This window comes from Salminus brasiliensis, chromosome 15 (assembly GCF_030463535.1).
Source record: "Salminus brasiliensis chromosome 15, fSalBra1.hap2, whole genome shotgun sequence".
Classification (NCBI taxonomy): domain Eukaryota; kingdom Metazoa; phylum Chordata; class Actinopteri; order Characiformes; family Bryconidae; genus Salminus; species Salminus brasiliensis.
Window position 1 is genome coordinate 32140635 of NC_132892.1, and position 19115 is coordinate 32159749.

The 19115-nt window shown below is 38.8% G+C and overlaps 1 protein-coding gene across 1 annotated transcript in view; it reads left to right on the top strand.

The window, feature by feature from the left end:
* LOC140535547 (uncharacterized) overlaps window positions 1–19115 on the top strand; it is a 56451-nt gene that overhangs the window by 14865 nt on the left and 22471 nt on the right. The window contains exons 12-17 of the mRNA XM_072656946.1: window positions 539–578; window positions 686–811; window positions 5413–5591; window positions 6569–6826; window positions 7177–7243; window positions 7341–7616. Coding sequence (XP_072513047.1) covers window positions 539–578; window positions 686–811; window positions 5413–5591; window positions 6569–6826; window positions 7177–7243; window positions 7341–7616 — 946 coding nt within the window. The remainder of the gene's footprint in view (window positions 1–538; window positions 579–685; window positions 812–5412; window positions 5592–6568; window positions 6827–7176; window positions 7244–7340; window positions 7617–19115) is intronic.

The window sequence follows — 19115 nt, forward strand, 5'->3', positions numbered from 1 at the left end:
TGTGGTCCCAGTGCTCAGTGCAATCCTCATGGTGGCTGTGATTGTGTCCCTGGAAATTTAACACCAGTTGGCTTCCTGAAATCAAGGCAGTCTTATACGTGCACAGGTGCTGTAGATATTAAGAAACACACTGAGAAATGAACAGAAAGAACACTAGAATATATAATAATGCTGTCCATATAGTTTTCCAAAAAGTACACATTGGTGGGGGGGTGGGGGGGGGCAACCACTATGATCTGAAGATCGCTAGTTCAAATCCTAGGTCATGCTGCGTGCTATCAGAAGCCAGAGTCTGAAAGAGCACACTTAGCCTTGCTGGGGTGTGTTGAGAGAAGCTTGCCTTCACCTTCAACATGAACCAATTTTTTATCAAAATTCTTTTCAGATTTTATTCCACCGGTAAGAGAAGACTGCAAGGTGTGTATGACGTACTGCAAAATCCTTCAAAATGACCGGCAACCACGGTTCATTACCCATACTCAAACTTATCCATTTTCTAGGATCATTGCTCAGAAGAATGTGCATTGGATCTCCTCAGGCAGATTCAGGACAGGCCTGATCAAGTGATGTCAAAGGACGTAAGGAACCCTTGGCCTAGAGCTAAATGTGTACTTGAGTGTTGAGTCGTCTGAAGCTTATTTGTTGGGATTTGGCTGTGACATGTACTTCTCTTATGATTGGTCAGGTTGTGGCGGAGTATTTAAAGGAGGAAATGAATTGCGTGAGGGTTCTAGAGCATGGCTCTCCTCAGAAGATGCTGTTCCATGGGAACCTTATTCTGAAAAGCACTAAGAAACTAGTGTCTGGACTGGTGAAGTTTACATTCACATATTACCCAATCAGCATCGCCTTCAACTCATTGGGTAAATGGGTTCACAGCTATCAAATCACTTGTTACAGATTTTCATTGAAGGGCAGCATGGCTGTGTGGTGAAGTGTGTTTTCTCTTAAGAGACTCATAGAGTAATAGGGATGTATTTCCACATTTAAAAACAAAAAAGTTTTCAAAGGAGATCCTCTGGAGTGGTACCACAGAAGAACCATTTTGTTCAATAGACATTCCTTCAGAGAAGTTAAGCAAGTGTGAAGAACCTTCTTGAAGTTAAAAGAACCATTTTTAATATTGAAAAAAACTAACATTTTGGTTTATTTGCCGATTCTTTACAAATTTAAAGTAAATGAAACAAACCTTAAAAATTAGGAACCATCTTTAAAGTTAAAGAACCATCTTTAATATTGAAAAAAAAAACATTTGGTTTATTTGGTGATTCTTTACAGACATTAAGTAAATGAAACAAACCTTAACATTTTTTTTTCGAAGGAGAGCCTCAAAAGTTGAAGAACCATTTGTAAAATTTGAAGAACCATGTGTAAAGTTAAAAGAACCATTTTTTATATTGAAAAAAAAAACATTTTGTATTTTTTTGATTCTGTACAAACATTAAGTAAATTAAATTAACCTTTAAAAAAGTTTTCGAAGGAGATCCTCTGGAGTGGTACCACAGAAAAACTATTTTTGTTCAATAGATGTTCCTTCAGAGAAGTTAAGCAAGTGTGAAGAACCTTCTTGAAGTTGAACAACCATTTGAATTTTTTGCTTTGGTTTAATTGGCAATTCTTTACAGATGTTAAGTAAATGAAACAAACCTTAAAAATGAGGAACCATCTTTAAAGTTGAAAAAACGTTTTTAATATCGAAAAAAAAACATTTTTACAAATTCACAAATTTGTAAATTCTTAAATTTAAGCAAGTGTGAAGAAGCTTTTCAAAGTTGAAGAACCTTTACCAAAAAGTACACCTAACAGTTAATAAGTAAATAAGCAGTAAAACTGCCAATATGGAACCAAAACTATGAATCAAGTTCCCCTGACTCCTGACATTTTTTTGCTTTATCTATCAGAGGTTGAGGTCTTTGTGGTTGGACCTAATGCCTCTTTGACAGAAATCCCTCAACTCAACACAAGCAGTGCTTATTTGGATATTGACCTCATTGGAATTTCACAGGACAACAATGGTATAGTAGAACCTCTTCTATTTCTGTTTGTCTTATATTAACACATATTAACATTAATATATTTAAAAAAAAATTCAAAATAGAGCATTTGTATTTGTTAATATTTTATGTCTCTAGATTGCCTGACAGCAACCCCTCTTTCTTTGATAAACCATTTGTCATTGATACATTTCTTTCCTGGGTGTAAGAATGATGTTTAACATGAGTTCATAACTGCAAACTGGGCTGAAGTCGGAAACTGGAGAAATCCAGTTTTAAAATCTATTTGAAATGTGACAGATTCATGACATTTAATATGCTACTAATGGCAGGTCAATTAGATCGGATACGTCTGATACCTCATTCCATTCTCCTCAAGCAAGAGTAGGTTTTTAATTTCTGACTTTTCGGTGCCACCTTTTCTTTGTGTATGTTTCTTATGCGACCGTCTTAACAGGACTGCAGCATTTCAAGACAGAACTCTTTAAACTGGCTGTTGTGTTTATTTGTGTGGATTTCTACATTTGCTCACAGCTACCATTTCGAAACTTAACCAGTCTGCCAGAAATCCCCCTGGCTGCAGAAAAGCTTCAGTCATTTTTTCATCCTTACCTTTTCTAACTTGTTCATATGTGTATTATAGGACATGCTGCTGTGGCACTTGTAAGCTACGCCTACTTGTCAAACATTCTGAATCCCAGCTTTTCCAACAAACGTGACGGCACAGACAAAATCATAGTGTCCACTGTAGCGTCAGTCATATTATTCAACATCAACAGTAAACAACTTTCCAAACCGTTCAACATCACCTTGAAAAACACTACAGTGAGTGACTTATCTGAGTAATTCTCTTCTGGAATCTGAACTTGGGGATGTCCTGATCTATGTTTATCGTAAAATAATGAACATAAACCAGCCAGGGCTGAGTACAACAGGACGGCAGTCATTAATTTCATTGCCACAGGCTGGTTTGAAACAGACTTAAAATAAAAGGTGCTACAAAGGGGTTCTTTGAGTAATACATGTTTGACATATGATAATTATGAACATTTCAATTGGTAAAGAGACCTTTCTCAACTTCTTTACACCTTTAAAAGGGTCTTCACATATAACTGATAGCCTAGAAAGCCAAATCATACACTCTTAAATGTGCCACAAAGGTTTTTAGGCAAAGGCCATCTAAGAACTACTTTTGTTTATGTAAAACACATGCATGTGTGAAAAACCTTTAACATAAAGGTTCTTTAGCAATTAAAAGGTTCTTCCAGTTGTTCAGTGTGTTTCATCTATTTTACACACTTGGAAACCAAAAAATGGTTTTCCTCAGGCATCACCCATAGGACCCTTTGTATGATCTTTCTTTTTAATAGTGTATAATTTGGTTCTAATACTGTGGATGCATTATGAAAATAATCATCATTGGATCACCATCAAGAGTAAAGATGTAGTGGGGTGCATTTCCCCTCCTACATGGTTTTAGCATAAGCAAATTGACAAACATTTGGAGGAAAAGCTTCTTAAATTTAGAGTTTTTGTGTTATACTGTGAAATAGTTCCAAACGGCAGACTCTATACTAATCTGTTACCTTCTGAGAATGCTCATCACTGCTGGGAGCTGAGAAGAATATGTTCTGCCTGAACACAGCGGTAAAAACAAAGGATCAGAATCGATTAGGCTTAAAACAGACGACAACCAATCCATTAAAAAAATGCCTGTGTTAGATCTGGACATCCCTTCTTGTCGCTTATTATCTAAGACAAAAGTTGTACCACCTTCTTTCACATCCTCTTCTGTGTCTTGCTTTGGCTAGGAGTTAGACCCGGAAGGTAGACTGTCCTGTATGACCTGGAAAGACACTAAATGGGTGGCAGATGTTTGCAGTATCATTTCGACTAACCGCACTCACACCGTGTGCTCTTCTCATTACCCTGGAACCTTCGCACTCATCATGCAAATTAATTGTTCATCAAAGGTGAGAGTCTAGAGCATATAAAGGGGGGGGGGGTAAGTTTGTGTTAGGGACCAAGAGAGAGATTTCTGAGATCAACAGAAACTGAGATCTACTTTGTTTAGTGCTAGCATTAGATGAGTCCTGTCCAGGTTGAGATATGTTCTATGTTCTACTGTAAAACAGTTCCACGTGTAGGTTCTGTTAACTTCTGAGAATGCTCCTTGCTGCTGGGAGCTGGGATTAATTTGTTCGGCTTGCACACAGTGGTAAAAACAAAGGATCAAGTGGGTAATGGTTGGGTTATGGACCAAAAGATATTTCTGAGATAAAACAGAAACTGAGATCTACTAAAGAGAAGAACAGAAAGAAAGCACATTGGCCAAATTGCAAGATCTCACTAGATGAGGAAAAGTGGAAGTTGAAGGAACGTTTAATTCCTGATGTTTGGGCAGCATCAAAAATCTGTGTGGTGTTTGAGATTTCCTCATTAAGCTTTTTTTATGGTGGGTGTTTAGATGAGTTAAGACATTTATTTAGCAATGATAAGTTAGCAATTATTTACTCTTTAAAATAAAAGGGCTACAAAGGGTTATCTGAGTGATACCATAGAAGAACCAGTTTTTGGACTTTTTGGAATATGTCTGTGAGCGTGAAGTAGGTTTAGTACCTTTATTTCAAATGAAGCTTATTTAAATCTTTAAAAGGTTTTTCACACCAACAGATAGATCCCTTTGTAGTACTTTTAATAGTAATACTTTTTTGCAGTATTTATAAAAGTGTACTTAAACTACTAGAGGTTTTCACTGTATCACACTCAGTGTTCTTGTGTCACTAAAGATTAGATATTGTGTACAACAAAGGCTTTAACTGCAAAAAATGATGTATTAGAAAGTGAAATTATCTTAATGTGGTCTAAATATCTACTATATCTCATTATGTTATATGATTTTTTATCTTTTTTACCTTTTTTAGTTGTTATCTATCTCCTAAATTGTAGATAAATAACAAGGAACCCCATATACCTGCCTCTTAAGTATCTGCCACTATTAATATCACCACTATTACCTATCACTACTCCATCACTGCCATGACTGTATTAAGTTCTACCATGATTAATATATTATGATTATGATCAGAGCAGTTCAACAGTATTGATGGTTTGGTGACTTTTATCAATAATTTATCAATAGTTCTGATCAGAGGAGTTTGGCTCAGGTCCCCCTTGTGAGTCTTGGTTCCTACCTTTTTTAGTTGTTATTTATCTACTAAATTGTCTTATTCTATTGGCAGATAATCTTTCTTATATCCTATAATTTATTTTTACCAACATTAAAATAAAAAATATCAGAAACTACTACTACTATTTTTTTTTGCTGTGAAAAAGTCATATTTTCATCACCACACTGCATGAATTCATATAAATCAAACAGTAGATTCAGTAGAAATGTCCTCTTTCAACATATCAGGTTCCCAGTGACTATGCGGATATAATCAACGTGGTGGCCATGGCTGTTGGGCTGGGGTTCCTTGTCTTGACCCTGTTGACCTTTGCTCTTTGTCGACAACACCTGAAAGTGAACAGCGTGGCTCAAGTCAACCTAACCTTAAGCCTTCTGCTGGCCCACCTTCTCTTCCTGCTCACACAAAAGTTCCTGCAGAAAATACAAGCCAGTCGGGTGAGTGTTCACTCCTACATGCTATACTTTTTTACCTTAAGTAGCGGCACTGGGCAGCCAATGCGCTCTGAGAAAAGTGCTGGCTTCCCAGCACTGATGCATCAGCCAGCAGACACCCATATGATCTGCACCCAGCCCGACCTGCTGAAAGATTGTTCCCTGCGTCAGACCAGCTGCCACCTACCAGCAGGCCCCGTCCCCACCACCACCCATGCCAGACCAGCTGCACACCCTCCTACCTGTTATACCTGCCTCTTAAGTATCTGCCACTATCAATATCACCACTATTACCTATCACTACTCCATCACTGCCATGACTGTATTAAGTTCTACCATGATTAATAGATTATGATTATGATCAAAGCAGTTCAACAGTATAGATGGTTTGGTAACTTTTATTAATAATTTATAAACAGTTCTGATCAGGGGTGGATGGGTCGGGTCCCTCTTGTGAGTCTTGGTTCCTCCCAAGGTTTCTTCCTCCAGCTCTGAGGGAGTTTTTCCTTGCCACTGTCACCGTTGGCTTGTTCACTTGGGGTCTTGGACACCTTATGTCTTCTTATGTTATTTCTTTTTTTCTGTTTTTTTACTAATTACTGCTGCTTTGTGACAACAACAGTTGTAAATAGCTAAACCAATAAATTTGACTTGACTTTACTTGACCATACTAAGCTGTGATGTGGGACAGAGGGAGGCCAATCATGTTCAACAAGGCCAGTTGTGCTCTCTCAGGCTCCAGCTGCTGATAACAGGCAGCATGACCCTGCTTAGCCATCTTAACCAACTTGCTTGCCCATATAGAGTAGGTTAATGGACCAGTTTTTCAACCACTTTGACGAATAGAGACCAGTGTGGTCCATCTGAAACCAGCTGGATTGATCTGCAGGGCAGTCTTAACTGAATAATCTGATGAGCCTGAAGTTGATTCTGATCTATTTATCTGACCTTGTCTCTCTGTCTCGTTGTTCCAGATGATCTGCACCGTGCTGGCAGGTGTTCTGCACTTCCTCTTCCTCTCTGCTTTTGTGTGGATGCTCATCGATGCTGTTCTGCTCTTCATCTCTGCCAAGAACCTCACGAAGATCCAATCCAGCAAGAAGGAGGTGCTGGGCTGGAGATGTCTGATTGTGATTGGATATGTTATTCCACTGCTTCTGGTGGGGGTGTCCGCTGGGTTGGTGCCTCATGGATACGGCTCTGAACAGTAAGTGCGGAGAAGAGGTGGGGTTTTATCAGTGGGGTGGGCTTAGATTAGATAGATTTTCAGAACTGGGGTTGGTCCATATGGCACCTCTAGCACCCCTACGTCCAGTGATTACGGTCAGAGGGAGCAAAGTCAAGTACTGTTGGGATGATGGTTCAGAATCAGACCAGTGCTGAGGAGCATGAGGATCTGAGGCACTAGCCTTACTGTCAGAGGGCCTGTATTTGACATGGACTATATATTGTACACTAATGAAGATGCATGTATGTAGTGTTGTGCAGTAGCTAATGTCCATTTTTCTGTTGATATTAAATAAGAATGAAATGTATGATTTATGCATCTCTTCTCAGATGCTGGATTAAGATGGATAAGGGCTTTTTGTGGAGTTTTTTGGGTCCCGTGAGTTTCATTCTTGCAGTAAGTGTTATCATCAAATGATTATTTTTGGGATCCTGAATGTCAAACAACATAATAAAGCAGTTTTATCAGTTTCACTCTGAATTTCTTTCTACAGTCAAACCTGATTCTCTACGGCGCCATCCTCATCATGGTGATCTTTACTCTGAAGAGTCTGAACAATGAGATCTTACAGAGAAAAAATACTCTGGCTGATAGGAAACTCATTAAAAGCGTGATGTTTAAAACCGGGGTCCAGTTCTTCATCCTCGGTTGCCCCTGGATACTGGGTTTCTTCACCTGCAACAGTGACGTGCTGGAGATTCTCTTCTTGGTCTTCAACTCCCAGCAGGGCACCTTCATCTTCCTCATCCACTGCGTCCTCAACAAAGAGGTCAGTCTTCGAGTTCTTAAATTTAAGATGTTGAGTAAGAGGGCATTGGGAATATGGAGTGGTGGATGAATGGGGCATAAAGGAGATGTGGGTGGAGTAATGGGACATTGAGGAGATAGGATGAAGAAATGGGGGGCTTAGGAGATGGGGTTGGGTAATGCGGCACAGAACAGGTGATGGTGGAGTAGTGGGGCATTGAGGAAATGGAGTGGAGTAGTGAGCGTTGAAGAGATAGGGTGTTGAGGACATTGGGTTGATTATTGAAAGTCGAGTGGGTTTTATTAAACATTAAGGAGATAGGGTGGAGTAGTGGGGTGTTAAAGTGGGGTGTTAAGGAGATGGGGTGGAATAATGGGGTGATGAGAAATTGAGGTTGATGAATGCGACATTGAGGAGATTGATAAAGTAATGGGCTGTAATGGGTCGTTGGAGATGATGGAGGAGTAGTGGGGTTTTAAGGAGATGAGGGTGGAGTAATTTGGTGTTAAAGGAGATGGAGAAGGGTAATGGGGGTTAAATTAGATGGGGGGAATAATGGAGCGTTAAAGGAGATGGGGTGGAGTAGTGGGGTGATGAGAATTTGGGGTTGATGAATGAGACAGTGAGGAGATTGGGTGGAGTAATGGGGCGTTGAGGAGATGATGGTGGAGTAGTGGGGTTTTAAGGGAATGAGAGTGGATAAATGGGGGGGTTAAAAGAGAAAGAGAGGGGCAATGGGGTGTGGGAGGTGAGGTTGGAGTACAGTGAGGAGAGGGAGGAGATGGTAATGGGGTTATTTTTTTATTATATTATTTTATTTTTACAAACAAAAATCATGTTGATAATTATCTTCTTCCAGATCAGAGAGCAGTTCAGGAAGTGGTCAAGCACATTCTGCCCATCTAAAAAGCCCCACGCCATGAACAACGTCCAGAGAGAGCAAAGAGAAGCTGAACAGATACATACTGAAATTACAAAATGACCATTATTATGATCTCTGCAATAACATGTGGTTTAATGTAGAGTTTGATTTTAGCACCATATCATATTTTTCTTCATCCAGCAAGTAACACTGTGTGCATTAATACTGATAAATAAATAAATACATTTACTTTATGTAAAGTCTACAAAAGTCTATGGTGGCGTCCAGAGCCAGTGAAGTGGATTCCTTACTACACACTACATTGTGATTTCCAGTGCTAGGCCTCCAACTTCCCAACTCATCCAGAAAGCATTGGAAAGAGCTCCCTCCATCTTTCATATTTATGTGCTTCAGAGAGTCCTATTCTAGTGGCAGTACTTCTCTACAGGGACTGGCCAAGCATGTATATGTGCATTTGCACATATGTGTCAGCAATGGATGAAACCGATATATGAAATTTAAGCTGTTGAGTAAGAGGGCATTGTGAATATGGGGTGGAGGAATGGGGCATAAATGGAGTGGAGTAGTTAGTGTTGAAGAGATGGAGTGGAGTAATGAGGTGTTGTGGAGATTGGGATGAATATTGAAACATTAAGGAGGTGGGGTGGAGTAGTGGGATGTTGAGAAGATGATTGTGGAGTAGTGGGGTGTTTGGGGGGTGCGGTGGAATAATGGGGTGATGAGAAAGTGGGTTTGAAGAATGAGACAATGGGGAGATAGGGTGGACTAATGGGGCGTTGAGAAGCTGATGGTGGAGTAGTGGAGTTTTGAGGAGATAGGGTGGAGTAATGGGGCGTTGAGAAGATGATGGTGGAGTAGTGGGGTTTTGAGGAGACAGGGTAAAGTAATAAGGTGTTAACCAAGATGGGGAGAGGTAATGGGGTAAAAGTAAATGGGGTAGAGTAATGGGGTGTTAAAGCAGGTGGGGTGGAGTAGTGGGATTTTGAGGAGATAGGGTGAAGTAATGGGGTGTTAAAGCAGGTGGGGTGGAGTAGTGGGATTTTGAGGAGATAGGGTGAAGTAATGGGGTGTTAAAGGAGATGGGGAGGGGTAATGGGGTGTTATAGAAGATGGGGTGGAGTAATAAGGGTAAGGAAGGTTGGGTGGAGTAGTAAGGGGTTAAAAGGGGGTGGGGTGGAGTAGTGGGGTGTTAAAGAGATGGGGTGGAAGTAGTTTTCTACAGGCATTTGCACATCAGCAATGGATGAAACATTATATATATATATATATATATATATATATATATATATATATATATATATATATATATATATATATATTATGAATATTTATGTGTCATGTGTATAAGTGGACCCTAGAGGGCAGCAAAGGCTCGTTGGTTTGGTTACTGTTCTATTGACCATAGGGTTTTTAACCACCAGGTTCTAAGCTGTCACTGTTGGGCCAGGGGAGCTGTATGGCCGCCCCTGTGCTCTGTCCTCAGCCCTCTAAGCAGGGATATGTGAAGAGAAGAGCTTCACTGTACTGTAAAAGTGAACGTCATGATTGACGAGACATTGAAATGAACCGGACACTTCAACCTCCTCATCACACTGAAGCCGGGCTGAGCACCACAGGACGGCAGTCAGTAATGTCGTTGGTACAGGTTTGAAGCAGTTCTGGACAGCCGTCACATCAGCGAGATGTTGACAGCTTTGCAAATGTGTAAACTAATCATGCTGTTAGCTGGTAAACAGATATTTGACACCTGGTGATGTGTGGTGCACACGCATGCAAATGCAGACCTGACTGCAGTGTTTCTGAGAGAGCTTCTTATTGATGATGAAACAGTCACAAGACATTAGAGAAGCCATGTACACAATATGTCCATATGTATGTAGACACCCTTTCTAATAATCTAATAATCAGCTCTAATGATCATGTGCGCAAATGCACCCACATAGCTTGTCTAGTCTATTTAGAGAGGAATTGCCAATAGAATAAGACTCTCTAGAGTAGATCAACATCATAAACCTATTGGCACCATGCTGCCTAATGCCAGGCGTGGGCTAGAGGGGTATATATAAAGCCCCCCAGCATTGAGAAGCTGTGGAGCAGTGAAAGAACTGTGTTCTCTGGAATGATGGATGGTGGAGCTCCATCCAGCACTTTTGGGATGAGTTAGGGGGTTTGAAATATCATCCAACCTTTTGTCGACCTTCTTGTCGCTGAATGCAATCAAATCATCACAGCAATGGTCTTCCAAAATCTAGTAGAAAGTCTGCTTCCCTGGACATGAGAGACTTTGTTGGGCTCCAATAAAAGCAGGGTCAACTCTATTTCATACCCTTGATTTTAGAAGAAGCACTGAATGTACAGGTGTCCCAATACTTTTGTCCACATAGTGTATCTTGATGAAGGCCTGTTAGTCTGTTTATCTTTGAGTTGGCGAAGGATTTTGGCTTGTTATATCAGCCTGTACCAAACATGAAATTTGAAACGGCTGATGAGGTAAAATTATGAGAGTGGCATGCAAAAGTTTGGACACCCTAAACGTTTTGAACTCTCATACAACTTCTACCAAGGTCTCAGACCTTGATTAGCTTGTTAGGGCTATGTTGACTATGTTCACAGTCATTTTATTTTAGGAAATGGTCAGATGATGCAAATTTCAAAGCTTTATGCATATTCTGACTCCTCAAGCCTTTTTAAATATTTAAATAACCAATGCCCATGAAGCAGAAGGAAGGTCAGTAGAAGACAGCAGTGCCTTTTCAGGTGGCTGTTTCTTCAGTACGTAATATAATTAAGGAACGGCCGTTCTAATGGGGGCGATGCAGGTCAAGAAAACTGTCTATTAATCCTATCAAATACAAAAGACTCTTAGGAAGAGAAGCCGACTCTTGTGTGGTGAGAGCACCTCTCCAACTGTTAAAATGGTGCTTGTGTTGCAGCCAGTGGCACAGAGACAGAATGGATTCAGTTACCAAAATGAAACTGAAGATGGAAGGAGGATGGTTTCTGCAGCAGAATAAGGATCTTAAAACACACCTCAAAATCATCAGTGGATGACCTCACACATAGGAGTTGTCCTCTGCAATTGAACTGACCCCATTAATTCACTCAGTGAAACACACAGTGGTCAGGTTGATCATGCTCATAGACCAGCCAAACCACTAACCCCCATTGGAAGCATTGGAACCTTATGCTGGTCAAGAGCTAAGGATACTGACCATGCAGTCCATGTTTTTGTTATTCTGCAACTGTAAAAGTAGAAAATCATTTTTAAAATCTTCCTCAAAATATTAAAGAATTGTTTTATTTTGAACTTTTAAGAAATAACCTCTTGCTCAGCTATTTACAGACATTTGACCAATGGTGTCAATAAATATATATATAATCCAGTCTTCTGGTGAAAAGGGAGGGTCCGTTCAGGAGAAAACAAATATTCAAAGGTGCTTCTACTCAAAGCAGAACTGTTCTGCTGCTTCCAGACCAACTTAAAAATGCAAATCACTTCCAAAGATCTTTAGGTATTAAAATCCAACCTCGTACATCCAAACATAGTCCACACACCACTCACATAACTCTGACCAGCTCTCTACAGGCAAGAGGTCAACACCTTCATTTAGAAGCAAAAATCAAACCATGAAGAACCTTCTAATTAGTGAGTAACACTCCTTTACCTCAGATAGATAGGAGATGTGTGTGTTCTGTATATTAATCATGTTCTAGAAGACTAAGAGGTGTGGAAACCTTTTGGTGCTACGTAGCACCATTTGTTTTATATGTAGAACCGTCTACAAACATTTTCAACAACCTGAAGAACCTTTAAACCAGCTAAAAAAAGAGTTCCACTGTTCCTATGAGTCAAATTACCCCTTTTCCCGTATTACACAGAACCCTGTTTTGTTGCATAGCTACTAAACTAATTACTTAAACATTGATATACTGTATATTTATAGAGTAGCAGATTGTTGGGACAAGGTCAGCTGGCCTTGCCAGCCATAGCCCAGACAAGCTAATTAAGGTGTCAGACTTTTTACATTCACTCTCACATCAAAGAACACATCAATAATAATAACAATAATAATAATAATGTCCAATTGTTTGTGGAAACCAGTTATAATACATTAAGTCAGCTCCTTTATGTTGCACCCATTGCTGACACAGTGATAGCTATCAGCACCAGGGGAATAAATAAAATACAGGCTCACATGAAAAGAAAAAGTCAATGTAACAACAAACATGAAACATTCAGTAATCTCATTTAGCCTTTGTACTGCTACTGGCGGCACCTGGTTCAACACCTCACACTATGATTACTAATGTTCTCTAATGGTTCTGTCCAACAGGTGGGGCTGTGTTCATACTAGTGCTACCTACGGTACTGACTACAGCAAATGCATCTGTAAATGCAACAGTAAACGAATCTACAAATACGACTGTAAATGCACTTGAAAACGAGCTTGCAAACACAACTGTAAATTCCACTTACCTCCCCAGAGACACAAATAATTGTAAGTAACTGTAAGTCAAAACTTAAACAGGTTTAAATGAACAACAAACTTTATTTGTCATTTAAATTTAACATTGCTTAATATTAAAGGGTATATTTAACTCTGTAATGATGATTGCAAATACAAACAAATACAAAATTGCACTGATCATTTCAATTAATTGAATATTTATTTCCTGAAGTCAAATTAGCATGTCATTTAAGCTATAACACACTTGAGGTTCATGCTATAACATGAGATATGGTGTACTGCGGTGATAGGCACAAGGCCACAGGCCGAGTATATATCGGTACACCAATGCCAATATATCACATTATAGCACCAATCTCTAGCCCCCACAGTTCTGTTACCAGGGTTAGCAGATTAAATAGTCCCATTCTATCAGTCACCCCCCCAGCTAACACAACACCAATGCTAACATCAAACTGTGCTCTTCAGTCAGAACAGTATTCTCCCGCTCCGTATTCCAATTATCCGCTCCACCTTAAATGGATCACTTAAATTAAGACTCTTCCTCTGATTGGCTAATCTAATTCAGTGCCTTAAACCTCACAATACACCCCACCTACCTACCTACCTAGCAACACTTCTGATGATCACTGCTCTACTTAAGACCCAATGAATCTGTGTTTAGGGCACTTATGTGCGGATTGGGACATCTCCAGCGAATCTCCAGCAGGTTTAGCTGGTTAGCTTTCGTTTGGTTTTGGTCATGATATTTGAAACTGCAGTAAGGAATGAAACATAGCACATATTTTAATGTCAGATATGTTGGCTAATATGTTAAGAATGATAGAAGCTAACCTTTTTTAAGACTGGTGTTTTTGTCTTATAAGCTCTGACATTGTTGCTAGGGTACTTTTGTATGTGGAGGGTAATTCTCAAGTGGCACTCCTAGAACATCTCTCCACCAATATCAAATCAAATTGCGGTTGGAAATACCTGTGGTAAATAACATTTAATCATGATGACAATCACAAAATAAATAAATGCATTGTTAACTGAATGTAAAACTGTAATGACATGCGTACAATCAAACACACACACACACTAAGCGTTCTATTAACTTACTGTTTGATGAGCAATGAATATCAGTCAGTGATGATATTTTTAGACAGCCAGCTTACTTCCTGTCCAATGGACAAAAGTTTTTCAGACATTTACAACATGAGTTCAATAAATACAGAACTGTAATACTGTCAATTTAATGACTGTAGTAGAGTGTTGTACTGGCTATATATTATTTATGTGCAATAGCTGTGTAGTTATTAGATTATCACATTGTTAGATTATTAAATGAATAATTCTCATGTTTTTACTATTATAGATGAATTACAGTAGCACAGCTTTTGTTATAAGATAAGATAATCCTTTATTAGTCCCATAGTGGGGAAATTCTCAGTGTTGCGGCAGAAAAGGGATAGTAAAACACTCAGATGCAAAAATGTAGATAAACTACCACTTTATACATAATATAAATAATAGAAGTAGAAAAGCAATAACAATATTTTTTACAGATTATTTACAGATAATTGCAAATGTCTCTTATTTGCAAATAAGGGGGTGTATTGCACATTGTATTTTTACATTAAAGGACCTCTATTCATATATTATCGCACCTGTATCAAATTTAGTTTTGGCTAATGTAATCACACAAATGTCTTACTTGGTTACTAATACATATTACATATGTAATAAGATGATGGTAATTACATTTATTTGAACTGCTGCATTTCCTGCGATATACTAAAGTTGATCTGCATGTATATTCACAATGTTTAAACTGTATAAAAATCTGCTAGTTACAGCTATTACAATAATTATTAATGTGTAATTACACGGCTATTACAGACAATTATAATATATAATTGTAACAGACTATCAGCAGAGTAACATATCTAACATAGCCTGAGCAATGCTGTCATGCAGGTCATGTGTTTTGTAAACATTGTCATGTAAAAAATCAGGACACCCCATTAAAACCTTTGTTTTTTTTAACATCTTCTAACATCTGGTGATCTGATCTTCATGTGATCTGCACTGAGAGATGGAGGTAATCTAACTAAACCTTAGGAAACATTTTTAATCATCATTTATACAATGGAATTCATAGAAACGTAATTTTTCTGTGAGGAAAAAGTCCCCCCCTCCTCCCCCCAAACATTTATTACTTCTTTAAATGTGTAGAATCAGACTCAGCTGCAGAACATCAGCTGCAGATGATCAGAACATGGTTGGAGAGGATTATTCTGGAAGAGTCTGTCTGATCTAAACCTCAGACGTTTAGTCTGGTCTGATCTTGATTGAAGTTGAAGTGAGAGGTGAAGATCAGATCATCATGGCCAGATCCAGAGAGCTCTCTGAGGCCTTCAGAAAGAAGGGTGGATATGTTGTAGATGAGTCTGGGAAGAGGTTTAAGAAGATCTCAGAACAGTTAGAGATCAGCCACTGTTCCACCGTCTGCTAAATCATCTACAAGTGGAACAACTGATCAACATGGCCTTATCAGACCATCCTAGTAAGTTCATCTCAAGTGCAGACCAAGAATTAGTAAAGAGGTCTCCAACAAAACTAAAACATCATCATGCTAGCAAGTATTTCTTATCACAGTTGATGTGAACGTACAGCATGGAAGGTGTGCAAGCATAAAACACTTGCTGTCAAAAAATGATCAGGGCAGAGAACATCTAGACCAGGATGAAGAATCTTGAGTCAGCTAGGATTTTCTCCTTGTACATCTCCTAGGAAAATCCGATGTCTTCTCTGATGGTAGATGCTGTCCACATTGTTTTTAAAAATATGTCTAAAAGGACAAGGAGACGTCCTAACTTTTTTACATGACTGAATTTCCTTGATGAGATCCAAACAATTCTGAGTTAGATTTTTCTGAGACGTTTCTGTGTATTCAGGGTAGAGTACACTGTAACAGTGTGTAGTTTTTAATGCTAACGTCTCCCCTGTTTCTGTTCAGACACGACTAAAGGGAATTCAAAAGGAGCTCCGTGTGTTTTTCCATTCTTTCACAATGGAATTAATTATACTGACTGTGTTCGTTTTAATGTCTCTACACCCTGGAGCATCACTGATGATAATTATGATAGAGATGGAAGATGGTGCAGCACGACTGAGAACTACACCAGAGATGGGAAATGGGGAGAATGCTTGGATTATGGTAGGATTCATTAAATGAAATAATACAATTTAATAACATAAAATGTTTTGTATTTTTCAAATCTGTTTGTGTTGATGTAAAATATTAAATTCTTTGATTCTCAGATGTTTGTTGGAAACGTGATTATATATTTGGCACATGGAACGGCTCCACCTCTTTTATTGTCCCACCACAGTGGTACCTTTCGGAATTGAAAGAGGGGTGGTACTACTGCTTAGATATTACTGATATTCTGCAGGTCTTCTACTGCTTAAACAACACTTTTAGTGATGGCAGTGGAGGTTCTGCAAACCTGTACATGTACTCATGTTACACAGTGACAGAGAGTTCACGGAGTGTAGACTGTCATTACGGATGGAGGGTGAACTACATCATTCCAAACACAGGTATCTGTTCAGCAATTATGTGGCTTTGTCATGAGATTTGTTTGGACGTTACAGAGAAAATATGAGTATTAATAATGTGTTTGGTGAAAAGCATGAAAATGTCCATGTAATAATAATTAGATTACATACACCCATTAATTGAGTGAACTAATATTACCATGTTCAGTAAACACTGTCAACTTCAGTAACTGATATCTAAACTGTTACATACATCAACCTGGTCTAACTCATTCAAATTTCACATTTATTCATGTTTTTACAACTAGGGTTAGGGTTTAGACTTAGGGTTGAGGGTTAGGGTTTAGAGTTAGGGTTTAGGCTTAAGGTAGATTAAGGTTAGGATTTAGGGTTAGGGTTTAGGGGTTAGGGTTTAGGCTTAGGGTTTAGGCTTAGGGTTTAGGGTTTAAGGTTTAGGCTTAGGGTTAGGGTTTAGGTTTAGGCTTAGATTTTAGGGTTAGGGTTAGGCTTAGAGTTAGGATTAGGGTTAGGGTTTAGGGTTTAGGGTTAGAGTTAGGGTTTAGGGTTTAGGGTTGGGGTTTAGGGGTTGGGTTAGGGTTAAGGTTTAGGGGTTAGGGGTTAGGGTTAGGGTTAACTAACAGACACTATAGCTAAAACAAGCCAATTCATAAATCATATTATAATCAGATACATATGAAAATTGAGTGATTAGAACCAGATATCAAATGTTTAACACAAATGAGAAATGTTATTATTGTTCATTTAACCTTCTGATTCACTGGATTACAGCAGTACAGTTTGTGGCATTACACATGTTTAGTTGTAAGAAGAGAATCTGCAGTTAATAAAATACCATTACCCTCATTATTATGTGTATAAGTCACATAAGTCAAAGCTGAAGCAAACTACTGTGCCACTGTAATTCATCTTAATAGATATGTATTTTCAAATTTCAATATATTATTTAGTTATATTATTATAGTTTTGTAATACCTGTATATTGTTACTGTCATGCAAAATTCATTCTCCAAAGAACTTTACAGAAGAAGAAAAAAAAACTTCTTAACTTTAAATGGAAGTTAAAATAAATTGTAATAATTTTGGAGCATTTATATTGGTTCATTAGTCATAACATCATGAAAACAATTTTTTTCACAGGTCATTCCTCCTGTGGTGAATCTCTCTGTCGGAAAAACTGTAAAGATTATACTGGGTACTGTTGGTGTCAATCTAGACTCCCAATGCCACCATATGGATGTTTAGGTGCTGATTGTACTCAATACTCATAATAGAACCAAATCTTTATAATGTATATGTCTTTACATCTACACAATCTATTTTATGCAAAGCTTTGGGCACCCCTGGTACAATTACATGTGTTTGTGAATATTTCAGTGTAAAAATCCTCGTAAGAGATTTGTCCACTTGTCAAAAAAACTTTCATTTGACCAGGGGTACTCAAACTTTTGACTGTACATACCTCTGAAGTTATGTATAGCTTGTTCAGACACTTTACATTAGGGATCACAAAGTAATTACACTCATAGATAAAATTGTTGGTACCCCTCGGTTAATGAAAGAAAAACCCACAAGTCAGACATTGATTTTGAATCATGCTTTAACAGAATTATTTTAAAAAGTAAACTCATGAAACAGCCCTGGACAGAAACCTTTTGAGACAATCACTGCAATCAAATGGTTTCTGCAACTGTTAATGAGACTTCTGCACCTCTCAGCTGGTATATTTGGCCCTCTCCTCATGAGCAAACTGCTCCAGTTGTCTCAGGTTTGAAGGATGCTTTTTCCAGACGGCATGTTTCAGCTCTTTCCAAGGATGCTCAATAGGATTTAGGTCAGGGCTCATAGAAGGCCACTTCACAATAGTCCAATGTTTTCCTCTTAGCCATTCTTGAGTGTTTTAGTGTGCTTTGGGTCATTATCCTGTTGCAAGACCCTTGACCTGCGACTGAGACCAAGCTTTCTGACACTGAGCAGCACATTTCTCTCTAGAATCCCTTGATAGTCTTGAGATTTCATTGTATCCTGCACAGATTCAAGACACCCTGTGCCAGATGCAGCAAAGCAGCCCCAGAACATAACAGAACCTCCTCCATGTTTCCCAGGAGGGACAGTGTTCTTTTCTTGATATGCTTCATTTTTCCATCTGTGAACATAGAGCTGATGTGCCTTGGCAAAAAGTTTCATTTTTGTCTCATCTATTTATAGGACATTCTCCCAGAAGCTTTGAGGCTTGTCAACATGTAGTTTGGCAAATTCCAGTCTGGCTTTTTTATGAATCGTTTTCAACAGTGGTGTCCTCCTTTGTCGTCTCCCATGAAGTCCACATTGGCTCAAACAGTGATGGATGGTGCGATCCGACACTGATGTTCCTTGAGCCTAATCTCTTTAGAAGTTTTTCTGGGATCTAATTTCTAGTCTCCTGAGACAACCCTTTCCTTCGCTTCCTCTGGTCCATGTTGAGTGTCACCAAACAGCACAGTGACTACCTGTAGCCCTATATATAGGCCCAATGACTGACACATTATTTTCAGAGATACCATCATTTTTATCCAGGCCTGGCTCATGAGTAAAATAATTCTGTTGAAGCATGGTTCAAAATGA